Genomic DNA, 23,028 nt, shown 5'->3' with positions numbered 1-23,028 from the left:
ATAAGGTTAATCATTTCATAATAAAATCAACTGAACAAATTTTCGGTTAAATTTCAATTGATTGTACTGTGAGTGGATAGCAGAAAATCAAAATTGGCCAAGGGTGAATGTCGAGAAACGTACGAGAGGCACGAAGTTAAAATGAGAAAGTATTGGGATAACAAAGAGGTAGTCTAAAATCCCACCGCTTGATCTTGCATGTATCTATTTTTTTGATGAAATTAATGGAATCTTGAGGATGTACGGAATGGACTAAGGATAGGTTGCCTCGTAAAAATTAGCCGCAATTACCTGTAATTAATTGTCATTAATATACTAATATGACTTGCAGCTATAGGGTTTTCCAGTCAATCTTACAGCATTTGGAAGAAAATGATGTCACAAATCAAAATAAAAAGGTTGCCAGTCGCCCGCAGCATTAGGTTGCTAGGTGTAAGCAGATATATTATAGTTAATTAACTGCATTCACCGTTTTTTTTTTAAATTTTCATGCACAATTGAAGTTTTATATGCATTGAACATGAAAATTCATTGTTGCCAGTTGCACAATGGCCGCAGACAGAGGTTGCCATGATTTTTGTGAACGACTCTCGCTCCAGGTAAGTAGAAGCGCAAGAGAGAAGATGCACGCATTGTTACGTGCGATGAATAAGGACAAAGTTTGGCAGCTGCGATACAGTTTATGTGTAGTTTAGTCATTTCGTAGTTTCATTTCATTATGCTCAAAAATTTATGTTTAATAAATAATAAGTGAAAAAATGATAAAACCACAGCCTTGTAACTGCATTGTCTTTGTGATTTTTTTTTCGACATATGAGGCCGTTTCTCCTTGATTTTTGCATTCAAACGATCCAACAACTCTATGTAGTATTTGCTATTGATTATCTTTACCTTTGGAGATTGTCGATGAACAATATTCAATGCGCATCTCAAAATACTGAAGCCATAACCTTCCCAGCTGACTGTTGTGCCTTTGGACGCTTCGGGCGTGGTTTACCAGCTGTAGTCCACTCAGATGATGATCGTTTTGATTCTGTAGTGAAGTGATGGATCCATTGTCATGTATCGACGCAAAAAATCTAATTAATCGCGTGTAAACATGGGCAAACACTGCTCTGAATCAACTCGTTTTTTTCTGACTGTCAGTAAACCGGCTCATGCACCATTATAACCACAGTAAAGCTCATACAAGCAAGAATGTAGATTAGTTACGTGACAAAATATTCAAAAGTAATAGTCAATATTAAGTATCAGAAACAATGATTGAATTTAATGATGGATATATAATAAATATGGAAAATCAGACGTTTCCAAGAATAGGGACATCTAAATTTGAACGATAGTCTACACAATAAAACCATGAGAGTAAATATGGTACAACAACATCAAAAATTGTTTCGTTTTTTGAATTAATTCCAATATGATAATCAATCTTCTTTTATGTACAGAGAAGACGGTAGTCAGATAGCCAATATGAGGAAGTAATTCATCACAAGCTAATTCATTGTCCTTTTAAACACCGTTCAAATGATTTATGGTCATCTGATTTGTCATCGATAACGTTCGTGTATGGATAATTGATCGGATACTATCCCAATATTTGTAAAGCTAAGATTGATAGATATGAAACAAAATATTAACCACTCAATATTGCAGAATTATGAAGATATTAATTAAAATTATACGGTTGTATATTAGATATTAGTCTTACTGGAAACTTGTTATATATCATTGGTTGGATAATAAAAACATCGAACTCAGTTTAAATCTTAGGAATCTTTATAATATTCAAACTGAACACGATGTTCACACTACCACTAAAGGCATAATAAGACACCTTGTTCATGATGCAATGTCAATCTACATCCCTTATCGGTGTAATCTTTCGCTATAACCCTATACAACTTTTGAGCTCTAGATGGTTTGAGATTTTGCGTCCGCCTAAAAGTGATTTCCGGACGACGCGACGATTTAAGAACGCCTCTAATCAATACCGACTAGCTAATCGTTTTCCGTGTAAAAAGATATGAGGCATATGGTTTTCTTCACAGTAGTTAAAAACACATTTTCGTAGAAACTATTTGGCTAGAGGTTAACCTACCTCGGCTAGTCGTATGAATCGGGACACCAATTCCGCTTAATTTTCTGTATTCATCACCGTTTTTATTCCAAGTTGCTGGTTTTTATCAATCTTTTCACTCATTTAACAACTTAAAGTTGTTCTAGATATGCTGAATCGGATTTTTTTGACTTTCCATTTTGAATGGCCAATAAAGTGTGTTAAAGATTTTTCCTTTGTGAACCCTCGATGTTGTTGTGGTTAGGGCTCTCTCGGCCATCACAAAAGCGCTTACATCACTCAAAAACAATCGAACGAGGTAGATAATAGTACCCGTAGGTCTATTGCAACAATTTATAGCACTCAGTCAAAGGTTTTTCCAATTTAACGAGAAATTTGAGACTGATACGCTGCTCCAGTTTTTCCTCACACTGTTTTGGGCATGAGAAAACACGTTCGTGACTATAGCAGTGACGGAAACGTCTTTTGGGAAGTGCTTAGACAAGGTATCTAGATACCCAAAGCACTACTCGTTTTTCACCTCAACCGTCTAAGGCGCCCTCTAGGCGCGCAGTTTCGTTATTTAATAGCCAGACCTCGTATAGTATATCGTATCTCCAAGTGATTGACCAACACCAACATCTTCATAAACATTTTATTGTCTTCAAAAGCTTAGAAGTATCTACTTCTTTGTTAGATGTTTGTAGTACGTCCAAGATAGATTGTAGTTTTGAAAAAAAATTTTAAGGCCTTGATTGATGATGAATTATTGAAAGTTTGGTGAAAGAGTCTGAGATATGTACATTCCAGTAAACATTTTAGAATGTTAGAATCAAGATTGAGTGGTAGATTTTTATGCTGTGCTTCAGTTATTTTATAGTAAATTGAAATTATTTTGGACTTTTCAAAATGTTAATTAGTAGAAAAAGAATGGACAAAATTGAGAAAATAATTGCAACAATGTAAAAAGGCTATTGTAGTAATAAGTATATTAGTTGAGCCCTGATTGGAGTCTTATCGATTCAAATTTAAGCTTTATGAGTTTGGAAACGTTGATATAATTATTACTTCCGCAGTATAAGCTTTAACCAAATGTGATAAACTAGTTGAATCACTCGTTCAAAAATATTCCGGTGATAAGAGAAAGACTTCAATTTAAGTTGACCCGGTTCGATAATTACTAACATTAGGGTGTAGATGTTTCACCATTACGTGCGCAGTTTCCATTTACAAAACTTCATACAACTCCACTTACAAGGGATCTAGTTACGTCATAAATCTGAAAGAAGCCAACTCAATTTGCAATTTTAATAAGTTCAAAAACTATTGGCAATAACTTACATCATATATACGGAGCAATAGAATTTCATATCTTGAAATGGTTTGAGGGTCTTATACAAAATATTTTGTTGATAAAATAGCCTACATTAAAATTGAGGTGTTTGATATATAACTTGTTTGATGAATTATTGGGTTTTCATATTTTTTATTTGTAAATTAGTGTCGCCGAATATTGTATTCCACAAATACTTGATAAATAACTTCTCTTACAATGATTTTCTTGCTTTCCACCATTCCCACAATTCTTCAAACAATAATCATAATTATCCATCCATGTTTCTACACACAACAGAATTATAATAAAAATAGAAATCCATGAGAACACACCTCAAATTTGGAACCATATATATGGAGAAAGATTGTGACTGCGTGGATACCATTACAAACTAGATATAAATGAATAGCAACTGAAAACTACCATTGATTTTGTGAGTCTGGGTTATCATGATGTAAAAAGTTGATGGTATTGTATGCAATCGGAGACAGTTATGTTATAATGATTCATGAAGTATTTCTATGAATTATTTTATCGGATAAATAAGTACTCTCTTTCAATATTCCTCGTACAAATAGATAGTATTTGTTCATATTGCAATATGAATCATATAAACAGGTGATGCGAATGAAACATTAGAAATTGAAGGAACAAACAAACTGTTTATAGTTTGTATTTACTACTAGGTCAAATACACAAACCAGCTGTAAAGACAAATACGGTTATCATAATATTGATAAATGTTTAATTTATAGTTCGACGGAACTGGCGCATCTCACTACTTAGTTTGATATTCAATGTAATTTATGTACTAGACATATGACGCCTTTCTCATGTCAACTAATATGCCTTTACAACTGGAATATCGTTATAAACAGCTTTTCCCCATATGTAATTAGCGAATATAAGATAAAATGTGAACAGTAACTTTCATATGTGCATGATGTGCCTGCACAACTCATGTGCATATATTTCAAGTTCTCTGACAATAAGAATAAATCTACTGCTTGTATTTAACTGAAAGAATTGAGTGAATCAAGTTTTTTATTACAACTTTAGTGTTATACCTGTCCTGCCCTTTGTATAGAATTTTTGATACGTCTATTTATTGATTGTTCTCTTTGACCACTAAAAAATCTCTGGAGACGCTCACTCCTAAATAATCTACTTGATCTAAAATATCTATGGAATGGATATAAAGTAACAAAACCAATTTTCAATAGAGTTACCGGGATTGCGTTGACTATTTCGAATCCTGCTGTAATTCTAATGTATACGTCGTCAGGATAACCTGATAAGGAATACTCCTCTTTCCAAAGATAATCCTGAGGAGTTTCTTGTCGATATAATCAGGAAAGCCTTAAGAAAAATGTATTGCAAATGAGCTTATCACGATATATTCCCACTGTGAATTTCGTCAGGATAACTTGATAAGAAACATTTTTGTCTTCAGTAACATAATCCTTGGTGGTTCCTTGTATAAACCTTATAAAATGTTAGTTTATTTTGAACAGGTTTATCCTATAGAACCTGTAGCTTGGATTACCCTAATGAAGTTGATCTTGTTGTAACTTGTTAAGATCATTATCATGTTTAAAGGTAATTAGGAAAAAATTTGGCATTTGGCTTTCGAGTCTACTATTCTGAGGGTTCTGGTATCTTTAATTTGGTTTGTCCAGGTATTTTTTGGTCTGCATATGCCTTTTGGCCATAGAGGTATCGATTATGTTATCCTCCTTACCATTTCTATAGGTTTACTTCTCATGATGAGTCCTGCCCAATTTAGTTTTCGTGTTTTTACATACTTTATTATATTCCTCCTCTCAGTTCTTCTACCATTTCTTCATTTTCTCTCTCCATCTCCTGTAATATGTAGTCCGAGTATATTTCTCGGTATATTTCTCTCGATTATCTTCAGGTCGTCTTCTTTTTTTACTTATGACAGTTGTTTCCATGGCTTACGCAATCACTGGTCTTATTAATGTTTCATGTATTTTTATTTTGTTCTTTTCACTAATATGCCTTCGTTTTAATAACTTTTTATTTTCTGCAAATGTTTAATATCCTTTCTTTTCTCTCTTTCCTTCTTTAAATGTGTATCCTATATACAGTTACAAATACTTATTTCTGTGCCTTTAGGTGATTCATTTCTCTTGCATTTTGTTTTGATATCTTCATTTATTCGGTTTTTCCTTTTTGTTTTCCATTCCTAGACTGACTTTTACTGCTTTTGTTTTCAAATTTCTGATTGCTTTAATTAGATTTCTATTTTATCAACCAATATTGTTATGTCGTCTACTTGTATTTCGTTTTTCATAATATTTTTATTGTTTAATTTTGCTTTTCTCGTTCTCTACGTTCTCTAAAATCATCTTAAAAAGGATTGGAAAAATCTCAGTCACTTTATTCTCACTAATTTTAAAAATAACTAAAGGAACTTTGCTCTCCGGGATAAATTATAATAATAGGAATGAGAAAAATGAATGTTGATAGTTCTAGCATTTCTGTTCATCGCCTATTTTGTGCATAGGTATCATCTAATATTCCTCTCCTCTGGGATCTAGTTTTGTTTCCGGATTGTCTCGATAAGATAATGAATTTCTAAGTGATAGTTTTCTATTAATGATAAATATACCAACATCATATTTGATTTTATAGAAGGATTGGGAGGATTCGATACTAATATATAATGCAGATAACTTGATAGTGGAGAAAAGGTCAAGGATTTTAATGATTGTTCAGAAAATGAAAAGAATAAAATTCTGAGGATAAAAAAATCTCATTCACATATTATGGCCATGGAAGAATTATATTTGGTCAAGTTATTCGATAAGTAACTTCAGAAAAGATAGTTGAACAACTTGTTTAGAAGGAACAACAACGGGTATTGTATTCACTGAATTTTTTTCTAAACGTAAAATACTTATGGATCAAAAGCGAACAGGATGATAATAAACTGTAGGGGATGTTTATAAATAAGACTAAAGCATTATAACTAGCGTTATAAATTCTTCCATATTTGAACTGCTACTCAGAAACTGTAAATTTTCCCTGTATGTTTTCTTGTTTTCACTGTTCACGGTGGAACTAAAGAGCTTCAGTATAACAATAGGCTCCCAGAGAACATTCTCTACTATAACAATACTTAACAGTATCTAAAAGGATTTTCGGATTTTCTAGAAAGAAAAACAGAATAACCACAAATCCCTAGGTATTAATGTCTACAAAACGCTTTAAACATCCGTTTTCAAACAGAATTTGGATTTCCATTCGATCATAGAGGTTTTTAGCTAACAATTCATAGTCTTCCTACGTTTATGCCGTTCCGGAATGAACTATTCAACTGAGTTGTGATTGTAGATAGAGGTATTGCAAAAATAACATTCAAGAATACTTTCAAATATGAAAATGTGAATAAAATGGATCTCATCTCAAATTTCATGGACGAAATTACGTGAAATCTAGTTAAAGAAAAACGAAAATTCTCTCGATGCTTCGTTATTTCCCAACAGGTTCAGTTGCGTGTGGAAAGAATCAATGTCAAGCATGGACAATCTTGAATTTAGATCGATTCCCCAGAGATTGAGTTAACACTTGATTCTCTATCTCTTTTTTTTCGCGAATTATATATATTATATATATATATTTATATATATATAATAGGAATCAGAAAAGTGAATGTGGTAATATCGTTATTTATGTTTATCCGGAACATTCTGTATTCTGAATAAAATTTGTAAGCGCCTAAAAAAATCACTGTTGTGAAAATTACAGCAGAAGCAGAATTCCAAGTGATAATTCATAAGAGACAAAAAACATCCCATTTCTTCTTATCAAATTTGTTTTCATTTCATTGATTCATTCACAAATACTTGACTGCTCCAGCACTCGACGACTGACTGCTAATACAACGTTTTTGACCTAACAAAGAAATAAGACAATTTTCTTCAATTATCTTCAAATTTCAACATAATTATCTTTTAGGATGTTTTCTCCTCAAAACAGATTTTCAGGTATGGGTAAAGTCTCTCTTCTACAAGTGAAGTTTGAAAGATTGGAAACAGACAAATGGCTGGAGGCGAGATCTGCTGAATAAGTTGGTTGGTCAACCAATGTGATTTGAAAATGTAGAATTTTAGTCATTGCAATTATCAAATTGTAATGGAAAACTGATCATATTTTTACTATTGTATCTCTCATCTTAATCCCATTGTTATCCAGAACCTTTTGGTGAACTTTTCATCGCTGATTATTGCAAATTTTATCATGGCAGTGTCTAATTCCTCTTCCATGTACTTAGATGCATCACCTTCCAAAACCAAGCTTGATATCCAATTTTTTCGAAAATAAAGTGAGTCACAAAAAGGCTAAAACTTCTATGAATATTTCTCAACATATGTGCAAATATATTCCCCAACTTAGTTAGATAATTGTTAACATCCCTTGTAGCTGGTTCATCAGCGAACAGAAAGGTTTGAATTTATTTCTGATCAAGTTTTTGAATATGAAATTTCAATATTGTTCATCAAAACTAGTTAATAATTCAGCATCATGATGAAGTGGAGGAATGAAGTCCTCAGAAAAAATGTGGTTTGTGAGATAGAGTTAGGTAGATAAGACAAAAATAATTGTAGGAACCAAAAAAAAATCATCAGAAATAAAATCTATATCAATAAATGTTGTACATCGAAACTTCATACAATAAATTCATTGATATATCTAATTCGCAATTTCAATGAAAATTTGTTCACATTTTTACTGATTGTTAATCAGAGGGTACTTTAAATTACATACATCTTCTCGTTTCATTTCAACACTCTATGAAAAGTGGAATTTTCATGTGTTGAGTTGAAGTGAAAGTAAAGTTTTGTATGAAGAAATATTTTCATTCCATTGTATGAAATATTTATGATAAATAATTAGCTAAATACTGAACACACCATTTACACTACTATTACAGCAACACTCACAATTACACTGTTTGACCTTCGTTTCGGTAACCAAGTTATCGTCTTCAGAAACTACTCACCTTCAGTCTCTAAAGACGATTACTTGGTTTTCAAAACGCGAGCCAAACAGTGTAATTGTGATTGTTGGTATGATGATAGTGTAAACAGGGTGTTCAGTATGAATATCACCAATATCCCCAAATTCCAACTTAGTAATAATTAGCTGAAATAAAATATCAACCACGTATACAGGAAATTAAGTCTGTTCTTTTTAGAATCATCTCGAATATTACGCGGCTACTAAGAAATTCTAACAACTTGAGAAGTCAACGCACTCCAACTGTAATCAAGAAAGTTAATTGAGGTACATAGTCAAAAAAAAGGTGAACGAACTAATCTAACTTTTAATCAACTTCTGTATTTGCAGTACCAATAATTATAATGTTGAATTATAACTTATATAAATCGTTTCAATCTTCTTGATATTAACACTAATACATTTTATGAAAAAATACTAATATGTCATTTCTTAAAAAAATACTTACACAAAAAATAAATCTAGTTCTCACATTTTCTTGAAATAAGAGAAGTACCAACATAAGGGGCAGACATTTGTTTCTCAATTGCCAATGTGGAAATTGTTTCCAAAAAGAATGAGAAAATAGAGAAAAAATTAGAAGATTGATAGCTTACTGGTGAACAATACCTTGAAAATGAGTTCACATCCTTAATACCTCAGTTCATGCTTACACTGGGAAACAGACATATTAATGAGTGACTTCGCTCGAGCCAGTTTCTTATTATTATATTAAATATAAAAATCTATCAGGGTTAGATCTAGTCATATGGCTGGCCAGCTATTGTTACTTTTCATCGAATAATTTCGTCTGAGAATATATTTCTCAAATTATCTCTCACATTCGGAGCTTATGGGTTGAATCAACATGCTGGAATACTTGAATTTTTCAAAACCAAAATATTTCACACCAAGCTTTAGCCGAATGTGAAGGAGTAATACTTTGTAGAAAGTGAAAAATTTTTTCACTCTACGAAGACCAGAAAGATTGGTACGAAAAGAAAAAGATGGAGTTGAGGTTCTCGTGATAAAATCAGCGTGTGAGTAACCATACTTCAAACAGTATTGTATTGTGGGAATTAGCAAAATATGTTCAAAGCACCAAAAAGGACAAAAGTGTCCTGGACACATCCCAAACAATTTAGCATGAGTACCAAGATACTATCGTCCACTATCTTCAAAGAGTCATTGTCACAGACTTGCCAATTCGAAAGTCAAAGCAAACGATAGTTTTCTTGCGAAAAATATGGAAGAGTTTAAAAGAATGTAAAATATGGAGAAAAAGCGTAATTCGCAAGGAGGCTCTGGTCTTTCTTGTCTGGTGTGCGATTTCGACAAGAAGTATATCCAGGCCTCATATGGGTTGAATAATAAGGGAAAAGTAGAGATCCGGAAGGTATATCAGTCGATTTCGTACTCAAAATCACTTTGGAGAATATATAATATTTTGGCCGAACATTATGCAAGGGCAACTTAAAATTGGCAATATCAAAATAACATTTTGATATTGCCAAATTTATTGACATATTTAGAGGAACTGCTCTATCTTACTTCCATATATCCATACATATTAACACAAGATTCAACTTATAAGCATTATTTGTATGAAAGGTTTTCTTCGCTAGTAACAAAGCTTTTGAGAATATATAACGAGTATATCTAACCACATAAACTCCTCTTTGACCATCATCAACCATTGTTTGGAATTAATGCACATCTGTAAATTATTTTATGATAAATTGGGATAACCATAAACGTTACTTATGAGAAAGGTAACATTCTAAAAACGAATCCAACTGACACAATTATAGACGTACTTTCTGTTTGTGATTTATTTCAGAATGTCAATTCTCATCGCAATAACTTTCCATATTTTTCATCCAGAAAGAAAGTGGTGAGTTTCTAGATATTTCAAAATATACAAATCTCTGGAGATAATTCTCAATCTTATTTTTGAGGACATAAAATTATATTATGCGCTTCCTGAAACTTCAAAAAATGATTAGATAACTTCATCTTCCACTATACTTGATATCAACCTTTGCGGAAAGAACTTTAAAGAAAATGTGAGTAAAGTGAGTTAACTCAACTTTCCTCTACCAGTATGCAAATTATATTCGGTAAGTTTGATACCAAGAAGTGTCGACAGGGAGAAATATATTGTTCTAGCATGAAATAGTTTTTATAAAATTTCAAGGGTTGAAGCAAATGAATAAACCTTTGTGTTTTGAATAATTGGGGTACTCGTAAAATAGATACAAAAACGATCGAATCATGTAAGTTACATCAAAAATATTGAATAAAGTCAGATAAAAAATTGATGTTCCTTGTAGTTTTTCATTTAAATGTTGTTTCTCTCAGTTGTATTATATCTTATAGTTTCTTATATTAATAAATTTAAAACACTACCAAACTGCGATCATACTCTCAATTATCTTTTCTGTTCATTCCACATATTCATTTCTATTGTTGCAGAGAGCATCTATCATATTATCCGGATTTGGCACTAGGCTACAACCGGCTGTTTCGCAAGCGATCAAATGCCAATTAGTCGATGAGAAATGTGTTAACCTTAATAGAAACTATTAAAAAAAAATATTTGCCTGATTTTTATTTTGAGTGATAGAGGTTCGGAATAAAGGTATAAGTCCGTATTTTAAATACCTTTTATGGATCCTACTGTATCAAAAAAATTCACAACTAGTCTAAACTGTTGACATGGTTAAATATTCACATCACTGTAGGTCAGTGAGACTCATGACCTCATTATTTTTCTCAATTGTTTTCAACTGCCTTCATAATTTCTTCACAGGCTGCGATTCTGAACTTTTCCTCTCAAATTCGGTTGTATCTCAATATCTACCATCACGTCTTCCATCATTTCTTTTCCCATCTCTGTCCTTCTTTTTATGCTTTTCCATTTTGAATGATTCCACCTCTTGAAAGTTGAACATGAACTTGTCTTTTTTTATATATCGGTATATAGTCAGCCTAGAAATAAACAAAGAAAAAAACAAATAAATATGGACAGCAAGTCACGTCTAAAGAGGAATGAACCTTCTAAGGACACAAAATACGTATTTGAAACTGTATCCTCGCTCAATTATCTAGGAGCTAAAACAGGACACACGTCTAACTCTACTTGGAGTCACAATTATAGGAGATGAAGAGAGAAGATTGAAGAAAAATAAAGAAGCAGAAGGAGAACTGGGAGGAGAAAATATAATAAGCTTGATAAAAGCACAAAGACTAAATTGGGCAACACACATCATAATAAAAAAGTCTACAGAAATCATGAAGGAGATAATTCGATGGAGACCTCTATTGCCAAGGAGCTAAGGCAGACCAAGTGATAACGGGAGAAACCAAATTGAAGGAGATACCAGAATCCTAGAAAGGGAAGCAACTGGGAAGCAAAATGCAAAATCGTAAGCCGACAGCTGGTTTGTTTTGTGTTATGAGAGTATTTTTCATAAAAAAACTAAAGATATCTAATTCATCAAATATCAAACAATAAACCATTAGTCAGACGAAGATGGTGCGAAAAGCGAACGGGAATGATTTGTTGTGTCACTTGCAGACCTACGGCAGAATCTGAACCACCTAGGAATCTTGATCGTTTTTTTTTCATATATACGACAATGTGAATAGTAAATGAGTAGATTGAGTGAAGTCTTTGGTTAAATTAGTTAAAACAAAGATATTCCATACGTATAATGAACAACTTCTTTCTTAACATTCATAGACTCTTTCTTAATATATTCCACTGATCAGTTAACGAATTCATGCAAAAATATCATAATAATGAGTTACAAAAGCAATTATTATACAATATTGAATTCCAGGAAGTTCTACCGAATAATGAAGATACTCTCAACACTATAAACCTAATTTAAATGAGATTACATCTACTGATGATATGATTAAATGTGATTCCCTTTAGTGCCATTCGAGGTTCGCCTCTGGCTAAAATTTTGCAAATAAGCGCCGAACTGTAAAGGGCCTTGAAGGGCTTTCTTCGCTTATATCCAAATTAACTCAATTCAAAAGCAGATTTTAATCTTTAGCGTCCTTAAATATATTATCCCTTGGATATACCCTTTAATCTGACCAATTTGATCTTATCAATAATCTTGTTTCTGGCATGTTCAATTTATATGAAAACATTTTGGGGAATAAGTGGTTTGGATAATTTCATGTCGTGCAACAATTCATGTCAGTTGACATTGAATGGACGTTTGTTGAATGAAAAAAAACATTATTATCATTGAATAGTAGTTTAATTTGCGTGTATTTTTTTCTCTATAATAGAATGCGTATTCTCTCTGTAGCATAAACAAGAATATATTTCTTTAGTGATCTATATAAAGTGTTCAGAATCCAGATGCCAGAATAGCGTTGAAATCAATTTTTCTTACGTTCGCATTCGTTTAAAAATGATAAAAATCTATTATTTTTGGAATGATAATTATCTTCAAACATAATTTGTGCATTACTCACTTACTTATCTGCAACCTCTTCTATCATAGGTGTAAAGGTGATATCTCTTCTCCATGTTATAATATCTTTTGCTATTTCAGTCCTCTTTTTCTCGGGTTTTTCCAATTTCTTCATCCCATTTTCTTCTGGGACTGCCAAATCTCTTGTTTTTGTTTGTTCCGGTTTCCCATATCACTTTAACTGTTTTATCCACCTTCATTGTTACTATGTGTCCAAACCATCTCAATTGTTGTTGTTCGACTTTTTACATTCAACTCTGTACGTTTAATTTGCTTCCAATTATTTTATTGGTTACCTTTCTGTCGATTCTTACATCTAGTTTTACGATTGTCTCTAGACACTTCAGCCTGTTAACGCTCTTTTTTTCTAGTTCTCGTATTTGCACCGTTACTTCTTGTTTGTTTGATATTTCCATTATTTCTGACTTTTGTTTGTGTATCTGCAATCCATACTGATTCTTCACTTCTGTCTCTATTTTGTAGTTCATTTTGTGCTAGCAAATAGATCGTCCGCATACATTAGTCGTTCATGTAGATCGGTTTCAATCTGTTGTATCCTATGTGTGTTTTCTACCCTTCTTTGTTCACTTTTTTGACTATTTCGTCAATAACTGAAATTACTCGTTCAAAACGAGAAATTAAAAAGCCCTTTTGCATCAGCAACGTATGTGCTGAATTTCAGAAATGTGTCCACACATGGAAACCTACTCTCCTTTAACGTTGAGAAAAGAGCAAAGCATTGACTAATTTGAATTTTAAGCTATTTTGAAAAAGCTCTAAAAATATTTATATTGACAACTATCTAATTTACCGATAGAGCAAAGTCTAGATGAGCTTATCTTATTTCAAGTAATTTGTATGTATGTTATACCACATGAATTAGTTTAAGCTTTTTCTTGATTTCTCGCTAGTTTTTTTATTGATGTTTGATGATTCTAAGGTATATTGTCACTGTTTGATCCTGGTTCAATCAGCTGGTAAATTGAGTTCACAGGTCGATAGCTATCTCATCAAAATATCTGTGTATGAGTTGTCCACAGATATAGTCGTTAGAATTCGGCCGATTTACCATTGTTTCAACAATTTAGTCTTCTGGAGCCCGTTATACATCTCCTATATCAAAGTGTTTTTCAATATATACACCAAAAAAAAAGTTTTCAGTTGTTTGTAGTAATACATTCCGACCTCCAAACTTTATTTCTCATCACATAAGTGCGTTTTGGATGGAGAACTGATAAAAGAATATATCAAGGAGAATGCGTTCTATCTCAAGAAAAACAAAATAACAAAATTAACGGAAATGGTAATAAATTACTTTATGCGATTGGTTTGAAAATAGAAAGCATCACAGTGAAATTCTACAGGAACGCAAATAATACTGATAGCTTCTTGGATATCAACCTAAACGAGGATGTGATACACATACCATATTAAATTTGCATCTTAATTATAATCATTTGACAAGGAAAAATCAAAGTATCGAATTTTATATACTCATCTAATCGAGAATATAAAAGATTTACTGATTAAATTCCTTTTTGAGTTACTGTTCACAATCATATTTGCAATTCACAGCTATCGGAGATTTTTTTGGATTGCAAATAGTGACTATATATGAGATAACTTGAAAGAACTATGTTTTCCCAAATTTTCATTTTTCTCCACTATTTCGCAGTTAATTATTGAAATTCTTGGAACAAATGCGCAACAATTGACATTTGCCCTCGACAAAATTTGCTTGTTTAGAAATCAGAAATATTAACAATTGAAGTCATTGTATTCTATCACCTCAACATAACAAGTGGTCCAAGAATCATATGAAATATCTTCCTATTCTTCAAACAAAACCCTGTCCAGCTCAGTTTGAAATATCCACCTTTTCCGGAGCTCTTCTTAAAATGCTGAGCTCCAGCTCTGATAACATATTTTTGTTGGTCTGCCTATTGGTCTTCATATGTTTGGTTGATGTGATACTGCCATCCGTTTCCTGGCCTTTTTTCATTATGTTCGCTCACAAAATCCTTAATTTGTTGTTATTCTTTGATATCCTGACATTCCATTCTATCTTTGAAGCTCACTCCAATAATTGTTTTTAGCGTTATTCTTTCAGTCGCCTCCATTATTCTTTTATTCATGATGATGTTGCATCCGTTACATATATACGTGAGAAAAGGTATTGTTAATCTTGTTAATGTTTTTCAGGAGAAATTGCTAATGTGCTAATATTCTTAGAATAAAGAATACGTTCTGTACATTTGGTATGACTGCCAAATAGATTGCTACTTTACTATAATAAGTCGAAAATCATATTTTTCTAAGAGCAAAATCATATATCACAGTAATATCATATTCATGATAAAATATGAAATGATAAAATTAAGTGGTTTGTGGACCAAAGACAAACAAATTCTATAGGAAACGATTTGCGTCTTGTGAATTGTTGAAAAAGATTCTGTCTGCCAGGGAGAATAAAGATTTGATGCGAAATATCATTCAAAAAATGTTGGTGAATATACACCCGGATGTTTTTTGTGAAAGTTCACAATATAAAAAGTATGATGTGAGAAGATTTAGCACAATATGATATATTGTGTTTTCGAAATATATTGTTTGTGACACAAATGCTTTTGAATAAAATTTCTCCGATATTTTACCTCATATTTTCACTGAAGTTTTAATATAAGTAATCAAAAAATAACAGAAATCTAAGAACTTTCTATTCGATAATCCTTGTATTTGAAAATAGAGAAGTATATATTTCCTATAATATGGATCCAACAAAGCTAAAAGCAACACTAAAGAGTGGTGATACATCAAACTGATGCATTTCTCATTACAGGACTTCGATTCTTTGAAACAATCTGAATATACCCTTCAAATAACCTTGTACAAATAGTGTTCCATACTATTTACCAACAACTGTGACGCTTAATGAAATAATCGACATAATGGAGGCTCTATTCAAAAAGAATTTCTTGGTAGTAAAACTAAAGTCTCTATCTATATGTTTGCATCACGGTTTCACAAAATTGCATTGTGGGTCATGACCATATTCAAACAATTATTATGTATGTATGTATGGATTTGAGGCTTCGTATACATACACTGCGACCCAAAGAATAAATAATCATTATACTAGTTATACTTCATATAATTAGACAACGAAAGTATCAAGAGGCTTCAAAGGCTTCTTAACCAAATTCACAACACAGGAAACTTCCCAATAAAATGGCTTAGATCTCTCTTCATCCCACTTCCCAAAGAGAACAACGCAACAAGATGCGAAGACCACAGCTTAATTAGCTTGACGAGTCATACTCTAAAAAAAACTTCAGGAAACTATCCACTACACATTTTCCATAAAATGTGAAAGCGTTATTGGTTCGTCTCAATTCGGATTAAGAAGGGGTCTAGCTGCAATCCAAGCTCTGGTTCAGAAATGCTATGACCTAAATAAATATGTAGTTATATGTTTTACAGATAAAATCGTTCAAATACTGATGAGACTTGACACAAACGAAAAATGAATACGCTTGGAAATACGCTGGAAACTTGTATTGGAAACAATCAGCTGCAGTTAGAGTTGACAACATTTAAAGAATCAGAAAATCCTTAGAGGTGTTAGACAGAGATGTTCTCTTTTCTGTTCAACCTTAATTCGGAAAACATCTTTCAAGAAGCTCTCGAGAGTCAACAATTACGTATCAAAGTAAATGGCACATGAATCAATGATATACGATATGCCGATTTCACAGTCCTGATATCAGATATCATGAACGACCTCCAAAGGTTCTTGGACATAGTTGGGATACACAGTGAGCTCATGGGAATCAATTTCAACATGAAAAAGACGAAATTCCTAGTAATCACCCGCAAATTGAATGAGTTCCATAATATAAAACTATCATTCAATAGCGAAGACATTAAATGGTTAAAAATTTCTATTATACGGGAATCTGGTTATGTGAAGACTGACCATCAAACGTAGATCAAGCGCTAGCTAGAAAAAGCAAGGAGACCCTCCAAATAATTCAAAAACGTATTTACGAGCTCTGACTTTGACTTCAACCTCAGAATTGAAAGCTTGACACTGAAATTTAACACCATGAACAGATTGGAGGCATTTGAGATGTGGATCTACCAAAGAATTTTGAGAATTGCATGGACGACAGAAAAAAATCAATGAAGAAATCCTGAGAAGAATAGGAACATCACGTGATTTGCTGAGTACGATACGTAAAAAATCAGCATGCTTGGGTCATGTAATATGGATTGAGAGGTACCATTTGCTTCAGTTCTTAATAGAAGAAAAGAAAGACGGACGATGAGGTTTGGGCAGACAGAGGATATCGAGCCTCCAAAAAATCAAAAATTGTTTCTTTTTTCTCAAGTACCACTTTGCAGCGTGTACGTGTTCTCTTCTAATCTATTATCTGAAGGCACCCCTTTTCTGTATGACGAAAAATTGTTGCCTCACCCTGAATGCCACACCTATCTCTTATATTCTGTAGCCAGGAATGTTTTTTATGCCCTGGTCCTCTCATGGTCCTCAAAAATTTATCCATTATCAATTCGTACCACCAGAGACAGGATAAAGTGGTTAGAAGTGATCGCGAACATCCATTAATGGATAGCAAAAGGAGAAGATACTGTATAAGAAAGAAACTTTGAACGGCGAAGATGTGCAGTCGCCTACTACGCACACCAATCACCTGCAGCATCATACTATGTGATTGGAAGTTGAAAAAAACAACCCTCATAATCATGTGGAATACATCAACGTTGCTTCTGATCGTAAGATCCATTTTGTGTTTGATTAACATTTGCCTTTTTTATGGACGTAATTAACATGAAACCTTCTATTAATGACAAAGAGAATATATAGTGTGTATTGTTGGAAAACATTTGTATACGATGCCTTGTTATACTTCTAATCGATTTATGTACTATGTACTCTATAAACATTAACGTCAAACAAAAATCTACCAACAGCACATAGGTTACTGTTTATCCCAGAGTAATATTAGAATCCTATCATAATATATAGAAATAAACCCCATTTGAAAATGAATGGAGACGAAGCAGACACATCTGCGTAGAACTAATATGTAAAAAGGATGATAATACATCCTGTAGATCGTTCTCTAATAGACCCACCGAATTTTCACTATGAAAAATCCTATTAATCAATCAAGGTAATAAACTATCCGTATAGTATGACAAATTTCGGTTTTTACGTGATTGAGTATCAAAAATTCAAATTTTCACATAAATTATATCAGTAGGATACGTTTCCATTCCCATCATAGATTCTACGCTTGTGTCTCACATTTTTTTAGGATGATTAATTACTACGTCCTTCGCAGATCAGCTACGTTTTTGACATCACTCTATATGAGTGATGTCAAAAACGTAGCTGAATCGTCTGAACTAATAGACATATATGCTCTTATATTTCAACATAGAATGTAGGTGCTCTGGTTATTTCATGATTAATTAGTGCTATATCTGATACTATTGCCAAAATGTAATTCTATATAAATATGGAGTCATCACAATTATTACAACCAATTATGTATATCATGCTTTTGTTTTTAGTCTTTGAAATCATTTGTTAGAGATAGATATGTGTTGTGGCAGGATCGCCGTGTGTTGATTGAAGGAGAGAACTCAATAAAACCAAAATCATTGATATATAACAAATAATAGTACTGACCTTCGACAACTTGACGTAAGCTCACAACTTTGTCCTTGTTTATTCCGATGAATTAGGTAATTTTACAAAATATTAATGTTATGAGTTACAATGTGAATGTTATAAATACAAGGTTGTTTATAATTTTAGTGCCTAGTTTCTATAGGTTCATATTTTTTCATCGTATCGAATTACACGTTTTTTACTTATGGTAACTTACAATCAACCTCACTATTTTTAACGACTTTATGGTTAATAAGCCGTCACAAATGTCTACTCTCTAACGTATATGAACATATATTTTTATTTTCTTACCAGTGCCCATGAGGAAAGTGCTGATCCAGAAAGTAGAATCGTTCGGTGGAAAAGACCTTGCATCACTGTAGGAGATATCATAAGAAAGTTTATACAAGCGGCTCCGGAACCATGTCCTGCTAATGTAACATTATTTGGATCACCTCCAAAAAGTGCCACGTTCTGTTGAACCCAATGTAGTGCTGCTATTTGGTCCATTAGGCCATAGTTTGCCACCCTTGCTTTCAAATGAGGAGCAGGGTTTGCGTTTAGAAAACCTAGAAGAAACAATTATTGTTGATCTTTTTTGCATGTGGGCATTATAACTTTTTCAGATTCACTAAGTAGAAATTCTTCAAGCATCTTCTTTTAATTTTTAATCGAATTTCCAAACATACATTAGACCCATTCAACAGGTTCACTAGTTCAATAGACCAAACTAATTGTCGGTTCCTAATAGTTTTTTTGATAGGTTTTGATAATTTTCTGTATTTTTCACGATCAGTGAGAAGTTCTAATGCCTTTGTCTGTATCAGTTCATTTCGAGCTATGGAATAGTTTGTATTATAAGTTCCATAATGTCTTCCAAAATATATACCAAACATCGCAAATGTTCACTTAGAGTTAAGAGATCGGAATCACGAAAAATACTTATTATTGAAAGACTCAAGTTTTACCCTGTATTCTTGAAACTATAGTTATGAAAATTGTGAATAATTCCATAACTTCTAAAAACACAAAAAGGCAATTGTGTACTAAGATGCGTTGATTTCTGTCAAAAAGACTTAATTTGCCGCAATCTTTGTGAAATTCCAGCAGAACAAAAAAAAGTTATTGTCAATTTTCCTGTTGTTCCTTTCAGCATTAGTAAATATCTCTCTATGAGAAACAACGGGATTGAGAAACCTCCTCCAATATTTTATCACTTCTTTTCTACCGTTAACTTCCACAAAAAAAAAGTAAAAGAAGTTATGGAATTACATTATTCATGGTATAAATATTGGATTTTTTAAATCAAGAGATAAAAAGCTTCTGTGAAATTTTAAGGTTGGGTCACCCTCAATTGATCAAGGGACACTCAACATATAAATATTTAGAACGGCCATCGTAAACACACATCGACTTAATGTCCTACTTGGCACGATTATAGGATATGAACCATTCATCGACACATATTGACGTCGATGATCAGAAGTGATGATTTAAGTCGATATCTCTACCTTGCTATCAATTGTAAATATAATTCAGTTGTCTCCTTGGTTGGATTGATTTTGGTACTTTAGGATGAGACTTATAAACTGCTTAAGCTCAGTCATTACCAAATCCCGTATACGTGATTATACATTTTTGGGCTAGAAAATGATTCACAATGATTTGCAATCATTTATCACATCTATAAATCCCATTTACCCTCTTTTTTCATCTCACAGCCATTCCAAGGACATAATATCGCGATTTTATAGATAAATTTAAAACATAATCCATAGTTTTGATGTAGTTTGTCATATTTTCTGTATGTTTATTGTATTCATTATCCTAGAAATATGAACAAATTATTCAGCTGTGGTGATAAAACAAAACTAGAATTGAAGCCGGCAAAACTTTGAACCTATCAAAACTAAATTGTCAATTGAACTAATTTCTGATACAACAAAAGTAGTTTCATAACAATTACAAACAAAGGTTTCGGATTAATTCAAAACAGCATTCCTATAACAAATATACTATTCTGTTTTAAAGTTTCCAAGTATATAACACGAAATTTGAGCAGACTATCTGACTCCTGTTCGTTCACATAATTCACAATATGTAATGGAGTTCATATTTCAATTTAAAATATCACTGGTCGATTCTACTCTTCGTTTTATTCGAACGGAAAATGTCCTTGCGTTTTTATAAAACAGTTGGCATGTTCCGATAAAACTGTAACTCAAATACACTTATAGCTTTATTGAATAAAACTATGAAATCGGTATGAGAATAACATTTTAAAATTGATACAGTACTCTCCTGCTAACAAATTTCTTTATATTGAGTATGGATAGAAAATAATTTTATTTATTTGATAGACTCTAGGTTGCAATATAGAACCGTGGATTATACGTATTGTTTACACCAACACTTATCGTCTTCAGAGAACGTACGTCAGGCGCTATAATTATGAGTGTTGTTATTTTTTTCTTATAAAATTGTTTTCTAAAATAAAAGCCATCACTTCTTCTAGGGAATAGTTTTCCAGCTGGGGTTGTGAGTTTCTAAATAATTTTCTGATTTTTGTAGGTCTTATAGTCTTCCGAGCTCGTATACTTGCTGTCTGGGCATGAAGAATGATTCTGTGTTGTTTTCTTTATATAAATTTGGAGTTTATTTCCTCTATTATCGATCAGATTTTAATTGGAAATAAATTCTAGGATGACCAAAAGTACTGGTCCATTAGATTCAGAGTAATCGAAATTTTTATACGAATTCAACCATTTGCTGTAAGTGGCTCTGGACTTTTAATTTTAGGGTGACAATTTCCCCCTCTTTTTAATAATTCAAAAAGTCTTGAAAAAAAATTTTTGTTAAGATATAGTTAAACATTCCATCTACTTTTTTTATTTTTTGAAAGAAAGCGATATGGTACAAGTGGTAAAAACCTAAAGAATAATCAAAACAAAAAAAAACGCAAGATAAATTCTGTGTACACTCTTTCAAATTTTCTGAAATTTGATGAATTATTGAAAAGTGTTTTTTTTGGAATCTGAATTAAGAAGTACAAATAGGGAATATCTTTTTCTTACAACCCGTGAAAATATTTCGAATATAATAATGAACAAGATGTAACTTCTCGATACACAGATTTAAAGCATGTACATGCCGGTTTATTTTCTATATTTTTTCAAGCACCAATAAGCTTCTAGCTTCTAGTTTTTGATATGAAAATGTAAACGCTTCAACTAATGGCATTCTTAGGACTGTAGAATATTTGATAAGACACCACGTGGTTATTTAAACGACTGTGAGTTGTTGCTTCAGGATTATAGTTATCTAAAAATCGTATCGCTATATTGGAGAAAGATTTCGTGTTTTTGGCAAAAATTCAACACTTTGGCCTGATAGTGTGTTTTTGTTGGGCAATCGATAGAATTCACCATACCACCAAGTATATCTAGGTTAAGGAGAGTTAAGGAGAGTTGGCTCAGTAGTTCTTCATGAATATCTCGGGCATTCTGATTTTACAAAAACATTACCAATATAAATTTGATAATTTATGAATAATCTTATGTGGTAATATTAGCGTCCACAATATTCCAAATATTCTTCTTCTACAAATAACAAAATGATTTTCCCCATATTTCAACTGAATATGTCGAAGCTATGCATTTTCCCGAATCAAATTCTCATTATGAAGCTTACATCGTTTCTCCCTCAGATTTTTTCCGCTCACTCTGTTATTTTATTTTCCAGCCTCTTGGAAGTGAAAAAATAAATTAATTCCCATTTACTTTTTATCGAGAGAAACGCCAATTGATTAACTTGGATTTTCGCAAGACCCTTGTCCTTTTCAACGAGTGAATCTCTCGCTGTACAACATCGACAGAATGCGATAGCTCTTCTAATTCAATTGCAAATATCTCTAACTATATTGATTCAGTTGATTTGGCTCTTTTGCATGACAATAAAGGTATTAAACAGTTTGTACGACGCAATGGAAACAAGGTGAAAATTACGCCTGAACAAATGGATTCACTACTATGTACTCGTATGTTGTCGGAAGTTTCATAAAGCCTTTATTGAGGGTGGTAGATTCAACTTTGAAATTTATTATCATAAATAATGAGTCCAGTAGATATAAAGCTCAGTTGTTAAGCACGGAAATCGATAAATTTCAACTAAATAATGAATAGATATAGAATATCATAATTAAAAATCTTTTCGAGCGGTATTCTTAAAAATTAATTTTGATTATGATATGATGATATCGATATGATTTGAGAAACATTACACAATTGATTATCATATTCTATAGATATTTTTCCACAGAATTTTATTCAAATAGATATTCGTTACCGTTTCGTTCATGGTAAAATCAACATTGCATTACAGAGACTATTGATTCTTGTAGCACTTTCGAATA

General features: G+C 32.4%; 1 protein-coding gene across 1 annotated transcript in view; it reads right to left on the bottom strand.

The window, feature by feature from the left end:
* LOC130899109 (neuroligin-4, Y-linked) overlaps positions 1-23,028 on the bottom strand; it is a 347,133-nt gene that overhangs the window by 114,664 nt on the left and 209,441 nt on the right. Inside the window, exon 4 of the mRNA XM_057808880.1 lies at positions 18,930-19,186. Coding sequence (XP_057664863.1) covers positions 18,930-19,186 — 257 coding nt within the window. The remainder of the gene's footprint in view (positions 1-18,929; positions 19,187-23,028) is intronic.

This window comes from Diorhabda carinulata, chromosome 10, assembly GCF_026250575.1.
Source record: "Diorhabda carinulata isolate Delta chromosome 10, icDioCari1.1, whole genome shotgun sequence".
NCBI classification, from domain to species: Eukaryota; Metazoa; Arthropoda; class Insecta; order Coleoptera; family Chrysomelidae; genus Diorhabda; species Diorhabda carinulata.
This window is presented reverse-complemented; position numbering and strand designations above follow the sequence as displayed.